General features: G+C 41.7%; 1 protein-coding gene across 3 annotated transcripts in view; it reads right to left on the reverse strand.

Moving 5' to 3' along the window:
- Positions 1-8,107, reverse strand: part of LOC102309037 (L-rhamnose-binding lectin SML) — a 52,385-nt gene that overhangs the window by 2,977 nt on the left and 41,301 nt on the right. For 2 of the 3 annotated variants that reach the window (XM_042225078.1, XM_042225076.1), the window contains exons 3-8: positions 4,455-4,556; positions 1,752-1,842; positions 1,543-1,646; positions 1,409-1,453; positions 1,176-1,311; positions 983-1,086 (exon numbers count right to left, since the gene is read on the reverse strand). In XM_042225078.1, coding sequence (XP_042081012.1) covers positions 983-1,086; positions 1,176-1,311; positions 1,409-1,453; positions 1,543-1,646; positions 1,752-1,842; positions 4,455-4,556 — 582 coding nt within the window. Of the gene's footprint in view, positions 1-982; positions 1,087-1,175; positions 1,312-1,408; positions 1,454-1,542; positions 1,647-1,751; positions 1,843-4,454; positions 4,557-7,969; positions 8,003-8,107 lie in introns of all 3 variants that reach the window. The other variant, XM_042225077.1, reaches the window with a different exon arrangement.

Consider the following 8,107-nt stretch of genomic DNA (forward strand, 5'->3'; position numbering starts at 1 on the left):
AAAAACTGTAGAGAAACAAATAAAGATAAATTAGAAACAAATATACACATATATGTGTGTGTGTGTGTGTGTGTGTGTGTGTGTGTGTGTGTGTGCGTGTGTGTGTGTGTGTGTGTGTGTATTCTTATATTTTGATTTTATCTGTATTATGGTTTTACTGGAAAGCACTTTGGTCTTTAAATGTGGTATACAAATAAATTTGATATGTTATGATATGAATTGTTGACAATGTAACAATGAAAGACTATTCGCCTCACAAATATAAACCTTACGTCACTCTAATTCATTGCTCACCAGTCTAAACAAAACATTCTTCAAGATTCTGGTTTGACTTTCAGAGCTCTTAGTGGACGATCAGTGAGCCTTTACAGCCATCAGCAGGTCCCTGAGGTCATGTGTGAGAGAGCCTGGACCCTCTTCTCTTTGTGTATAGAGGCTTTCCATGTGACATCATCACAGCGAGTCATATGATTGTTGAGATTTTCTCTGTTTTGTTTCTATTATTCTAAGGTCTCTACTTTTTTTATACAAAGCAACTTGAGGCAATCTGTTATTTGGATTTGGTGCTGTATAAATAAAACTGAATTGCAGCACTTTTAAAACTCAGAGGACTTTTCACAGATCAAAGGAAAAACATCAGCTGGTGCAGTATTTTTTAAAGCAGGTCTAACACTGCAGTATTTAGGAGAAAACAGACTAATAGATTTTTACATTTTGTTTTGGAGTATCTATATATTGTGATCAGCATCACTGATTTCTTCATTAAATTACATTTTTCCATAATTAAATTCTATAAAAATCACAGGATTCTGTTTTTAAGACTTTCATAAACATCATTTCAATTTGTTCACTCAGGATCTGTAAAAACAAGCTGACAAGATATTCAAGTCAGATTATTGAGTCTTTTTCAGCATAGAAATAATAATAATGACCTTTTTATGAGCACAGGAATGAATGCAGTCTAAAGGTTTCAGGTTCTTACCCTGACAAGTGTAAAACACCTCCAGGTACTTGTAGGTGCCACTACAGGGGTCTCCAAACCCTGTGTTTGATGTTCCAACACTACAGTTGTTCTGCCAGTTACACCTGTGAATGCAGGTCAAAGGTGAGTCAGCAGAGGACTGAAGTACGTCGTGTCATCTGAGAGAAGATGGAAAGAGAGTCAGCATCTGTACCTGTTAGTTACATATTCTCTACTATTGGGACTCGAACAGAGAACATTTTTGACGTGATCAGAATTTCCATCAGGGCACGTGGTGTTGTCACGGCGACCATAATTCGCCCAGGAGACGACTATAACCTGTCCTTCACCTGAGGAAGAGTTCATGAACTGTAACCATGTTTGTAGTTGTATTGTAGTTCAAATGAATCCACTAAAGTTACAATAAATGAGAAAAATAAATCTGACCACACTGAAGGTTCGCCTGAGATCCTTCACATGTTACACTGTGGACTGACAAAGAAACGCATCACATTAGAAACTGTAATGATTCATGTACAGATGTGACTGATTGTTAGCTGATAATCACAGATGTAACAGACTCGCAGGGACGCAGGTGTAGGTGGTGTCCAGGTAGGTGCAGACGCCGGGATCAGAAGCACTGATGATGTTCATATTTATGTCACACACTTTTCTTCCATCACAGCTGCAGGGACACAGAAAGCAGCTCGTTTTCAGCTTTATTAAAGTGTCTCAGAGCTGCTGCTGTTTTTATTCAAACAGTCATTTGTTATTGAAGATCTTAAACTACCTGTTCTTGATGTCCTGAGTGCCAGTCTGAGAGCAGGTTTGTGTATCTGCACATCTGTACACAGCTGACTGCACAGTGATCACTCCCCTCTCTGTTATACACACACAGTATCAGAGAAAAGGAGAAACGACATGTAGTAAAGCAGGTTTGATGCACTTTGTGTTTTAGACCCAGCAGCTGCAGTCACATCCATAAATGTTAGTCCGACCTCTGTACACCACCACCGTGGATGTTACATCAAACCTCCTCTGATTGGTTGATTTATTTGTCATGTTAAGAGTTCCAGTGAACATCCAAGTACAAACTAAGATGTTTTATGTGCTAAAGTTTGAATGAACTGAGGGAACAGTGTCATGGTCCGGGTGAGTACAGCTGTTTTGCCTCTGAGCTGCTGTCTCCACCTTGGGGTGGAGTTACTGTACAGTGGCGTGTCTCCTCAGCTGTGGGCGACTGAGCTGTCAACATTTATGGACCAGCGCTCACTTCACTCTTCGCCACAAGTTCTGCTTCACCTAGTCAGTGTTGCTTCAGACAATTAACAGGTGATTGTGCAGACTGAGACTCACTGTGTTTTGCCCATAGCTCACTATCTGGGCCCACGTCCTCATGTTAGGTTTGACAGCGTTTAGTATTGAAAGTTGAATGCTTGGACATTAATTGAGCTGCGGTTTGGGGAAGGCCTGGAAGGGGACTGGCGACGGCTCCCGGGCCGGGCAGATCCCCATGCACTAAATAGGAGTGAATCTGCCCCCTCACCCGGACCTAGTACTCCCTTTGTGTCCGCCCTCCGCCCGTGAACAGTAAGGCAACATTCGGTGATGTTTTCCTGGACACTTTCCCCCAGGCCTAGGCACTAAATCCACTCTCCTCCCGTTACAGCGCACTGAGACTGCCGGTGCGTTTCCAGCGTCTCCCCTCTGTGCTCTCGAAAAGAGTGTTTTTGTTTTCATGAAGATTTCAATTACGCGGATTCATAGTAGCAGTCAAGTCCTTGTTTCATGTTAGGTTTACATGCTTCGAAGACAACTTTAGTTCATAGTATGTTGCAAATCATATCTTGACGTTTTTGCTTTTGAGAATAAATCCTTGTTCATGTTTTCGTGGTGTTACGTGGAGTTCTGCATCTGAGCCCTCCAGTCAGCTCGCCGTGACAAACAGGCCTCACCTGGCCATGAAACTGCTGTCAGTCAACTATCTGATTCCTGCTGAGCAAAAGGAGCGACTGTGTATAACAGAGGCAGCAACACGTGCCCACCTGGTCGCCTGAAGGGACCGTGAGAGTCGCCCACAGGGCATGCTCTGAAAATACTGCAGGTTACCATGGAAATAAAAACTGAATTTAAATGTGTGGCTGTACTTTTTTAACCAGTAACATCTGGATTACTAGAGATTTGAATGGTAAAACTGATTTTCTGTGTATGCACTCAGACCTGTCTGAGGTCAAAGTTCAGTATCATGAAGATAAACTGCCTGAGATAAGAAAGCAGGCGCAGCCAGAAGGAGGATCTAGATGCAGTTTTTACCCCGACAGAAAAACATGGCAGAAAAATGTTCTGTTTTCACAGTGACTGGGAGGCAGAGCTCTTTGCTACAACGGCTAAAGAAACGTGAGTGTGTCTCACTTGTAGGACGACTGTGGCGACGAGAAAGTGACACAGTGGAGACACACTTCAGTGCATGTCACACAAGCCTCCGTGCCAACTACCCACCTGACACACAAGCAGAAAAAGTCTGTGAGGCAGCTTTGAGCAAACTTGTGAGTTTTTTGAGGGGCTAGAAAACCAACCATGGAGCTGTTATTGAACAATTTGTAACCTCAACATATCAAAAACCAAGGAACCAACTGTGGACTTCAGAAAAGCTCCCAACATGTCTGATGCCACAAACATTAAGGTGGAATATGTGCAACCCTATAAATATCTCGAGACGATTGTTGATTCAAGACTGAACTTTGACACAAATTGTGAAGCTTTGTGGAAAAAGTGTCTCCGTGTTTGTTTTACTTAAGGAAGCTGCCTTAGACTGTTTCTCTAACAGCATTAGAGAAACAGCTTTGTCCAGGCTGCTGCTGTTTATTGACTAATCTGTAGCAACTTGCACACGTTTATCTCTTTTTAGGTATTAATGGTTCAAACACTTTATTATTTAGTAAATGTAATTTTATTAATATAGCCAACAACATTTGCCTCAAAGCACATTATATTGTAAGCTAGACCCAACAATAAAGACCTTATAAGAATAAAAGGAAAACAGAAAACCCAACAATCATAGGACCTGCTACGAGCAAGCACTTTAGTGACAGTGGGAAGGGAAAACGTCCTGTAAACAGGAAGAAGCCCCCAGCAGAACCAGGCTCGGGTAGGGCCGGGGCCATATTCTGTTATCAGTTGGGGGTAAGGAGAGGAAAATCAAGCTGATTGTGCTTTTAGCTCCTTTTTGCTTTTTTTACTTATGTAATGAATATAAGCAGGAGGAGAGTTTTAAAATGTGGCTTCAGTAAAGCCTGGAGCTTTTTTTATTGTAAATAATTAAGTATGTCCGGCCCCGGGGCAGACCCACAACGCACTGGAGGGATTATATCTCTCAGCTGGCCTGGGAACGCTTTGGTGTCCCCCAGACAAGCTAAAGGAGCTGGCTGGGGAGGAGGAGGTCTGGGCTTCTCTGCTTAGGCTGCTGGTTTTTGGAGACTATTTTCCATCTTACCACAGCTCAGGCGTTGAACACTGAGGCTGTCAAAGGTGATCACTCTTCCTCTGGATATGGGCGTCACAGCAGGAGGAACGGGAAGTTGTGCTCTGATAAAGCCTGAAATCAAAATATTAAAAAACGTAATATGAGGGTAAAGCAATGGAGGGAAATGTAAAAGTAACACAGAGAAGGCCGGCCTTCTTTTTTTCTCAAAAGGTTTGATGATGTAGTGAAAAGGCTATTTGGTTAGCTAATGTAGCTGTTGAACTGCTAACAGGCAGGAACACGCTGGGTGCATTTTTTTAAGTGATTAAAGTCAGTAAAGGATTACAGAAACACAGAAACTGCATTGAGCTGTAAGTTTATTCCAACATGGTCTCTAACCAGATTCTTCCTCTGGATGGCATTACCTCGGCCTCCAGTAACACCGTGAGGAACCTTGGAGTCATTTTGACCAGGACACGTCCTTCAACGCACATATTGTTAGGATGCCTGGGTCGTTGACCCGGGGTTTTTGAGTTTATTATATTATTTATAATTTCTAGTCGTTGGTTTCTTTGAGTTCTGTCTTATGGTTTATGTCTGTCTTCTCTAGTTGCTCTGTCTCCCCTGTCAGCTGTATCCCCTTGTCTAGTTGGTGTCTCTGTGTATCCTTAGCTGCTATATCCCCGTGTCCAGTGTGTCTGTCCTGGTCCCACGTCTCTGTTCCCTCTGTTGCAGTGCCTACGAGTCTGTGTCTTTAGTTCAGACTGTGTCATGTTTCCTGTTTTATTTTGAAGGTCCTGAGATTAATGTATCTGGTTTCGCTTCCCCTGGTCTCGTTAGGCCTGATTTGCCCCAGCTGTGTTTCCCTCCTGTTACCAATTCCCTGATTGCTCCCTCTGTGTACTTAAGCCTTGTGTTTCTCTGTGTCTGTGTTGTGATCTACTGTTTTTCTAGCTGTGTGTTCTGTCAGTCCTCTGGTGTAAGTTTATTTTGATTTCCCCCTGTTATGTTATATTTGAGTTTAACATTAAAGCTGTTTTGAGTTCACATCTGTCTCTGGAGTCTGCACCTTGGGTCCTATTCCTGTCTGCACACAGCCGCTCATAACACATATTAAACAAATATGTAAGACTGCGTTCTTCCATTTGTGCAACATCTCTAAAGTTAGAAATATCCTGTCTCAGAGTGACGCTGAAAAACTAGTTCATGCATTTATTACTTCCAGGCTGGACGACTGTAATTCATTATTATCAGGAAGTCCTAAAAACTCCCTGAAAAGCCTTCAGCTGATCCAAAATGCTGCAGCAAGAGTCCTGACAGGGACTAGAAAGAGAGAACAGATTTCTCCTGTTTTGGCTTCCTGTTAAATCCAGAATTCAAAATCCTGCTCCTCACATACAAGGTCTTAAATAATCAGGCCCCATCTTATCTTAATGACCTTGTAGTACCATATCACCCTATTAGAGCACTTCGCTCTCGCTCTGCAGGCCTACTTGTTGTTCCTAGAGTATTTAAAAGTAGAATGGGAGGCAGAGCCTTCAGTTTTCAGGCCCCTCTTCTGTGGAACCAGCTTCCAGTTTGGATTCAGGAGACAGACACTATCTCTACTTTCAAGATTAGGCTTCACACTTTCCTTTTTGCTAAAGGACATTCACCAAACATTGAACGTTGGATAGATGTTAAGATCTTCTCAATATTTGGTCTGCCGGTCCATCATCGAGTTCAGAGATCTGTACGACGTCTGAACTTAATCTACAATTTGGACGTCCAACCATGACCCAACCTGGACGTCAATATGACATTTAACATTTGAACTTTGGACTTGGTAATTTTTTTGGACATCATGTGCACGTCTATGACAGGAGCAGGGAATTTACATGATTAAAAGATGTAATATATGTTTTTATTTAAATGGTAAATGGCCTGTATTTATATAGCGCTTTACATATCCAGTCATCCACCCATTCACACACACATTCACACAGCAATGTTACAAATAACATTGCTGTTATCAACATGATACACGTGAATATAAATATTTTTTTATTTTAAACTTAAACTTTGAAATTGAAACATTCTTATGTGTTAACCTGTTGATTTATTGAGAACATGTGGGGTTTTTATTTGTTATGTTACATTTTCCGGTTTTCATTTAACTGGTTCTGATTTAGTGCTCACAATGCATTTGGTCCATTATAGGTCATGGATTTGCTGTGTGGCAGGCAGCATGTTGGACCAAAAAACAGGACTCATAAGCGAAAGGGTTAACTAAAAGAGGCAGCTTTACTCTAGTGGCAAATAACTCACTTCAAATACAAAACTTAACTAGAAAAGAGAAAACAAACCAGGAACCGTGACTAGAAAATGGCTGGAAACACAGAGGGTGTAAGGCAACAACAGACAGAGGAAAACACAGGGCTTAAATACACCAGGGAGTAACGAGGGAATGGAAAGAAGGAGGGAAGCACAGCTGGGACTAATCTGAAATAAAGAGATAAAGGAAGCAAAGCAGAACACACTGGCATAGGACACAGACTGTCAAAGTAAAACAGGAAGTACGAGGCATCCACAAAGACGCAGACTAGACAGAGACGTGGAAACACGACAGACTCTGGAACAGAGACAACAAGAAACACAGAAACAAAAGTACCAAGATGTGGGACACAGGGAAGAGAGAAAAATAAGACTACACATACAACACACGGAGAACAGAATTAAACGTTCATCAAGAACATGGAGGAGGCACAGAAACAGAAGAGACACCTAGAAACCAGGAACTACACATAATATACAAACAGGAAACCATAATTCAAAGAGTTTAACTTCAACCAAAAACACAAACACGGGGTCACCAGACTCAGTGCCGTGACAATATTAGACTCAGTGGGCTTCTGTCAAACTGTAAAAGAACCCACTTTAATCACACTCTAGATCTTGTGTTAACATATGGCAGAGAAACTGAACACGTAACAGAGTTTCCTGAAAACCCTCTGCTGTCTGATCATTTCCTGATAACATTTACATTTACACAGCAGTGGAGAGTAGACTTTATCACAGTAGATGTCTTTCTGAAAGCGCTGTAACTAAGTTTAAGAATATAATCCACCCACTGTTATCATCTTCAATGCCCTGTACCAACACAGAGCAGAGCAGCTATCTGAATGCTGCTCCAACAGAGGTCGATCATCTTGTTAATAATATTACGTCTTCACTGTGTACGACTGTAGACACTGTAGCATCTCTCAAAAGAAAACCTCAAATCAGAGGAAGGACTTGACTCCTTGCTGTCGCTCAAACGTGCATCTAGATAACTCGCAAGCTGGAGAGGACATGGCTCCTCTGATATAAAAGATCATCAGCCTGGAAAAGTTGTTTTTGCTTTATAAAAACCTCTCTGGTGGAGAGAAATAAAAACTAGTGATATGTGAAGGTTGTTCAGTAGTTGCACAAGCAGAAGAAGAGCTCAGGTTCAATGATTAGCATGATGGAAGTATAAAGTTAACAGCAAGGCTGAGAAATATAAGAAGCAGTAAAACAGCATTTACCTGAAGTGATGAGTGAACAGGTTGCTGCCAGCACTGAAAGAGACAGAAAGAAAGCTCAGTGTCAGACTGTGTGTTTGATATCAAGTTGAATTCACCTCAAAACATGAAACAGAAATGAAAAGCAAACAGGAGAAAGCT

This window comes from Haplochromis burtoni, unplaced genomic scaffold, assembly GCF_018398535.1.
Source record: "Haplochromis burtoni strain Fernald_Lab_line unplaced genomic scaffold, NCSU_Asbu1 Contig_159, whole genome shotgun sequence".
NCBI lineage: Eukaryota > Metazoa > Chordata > Actinopteri > Cichliformes > Cichlidae > Haplochromis > Haplochromis burtoni.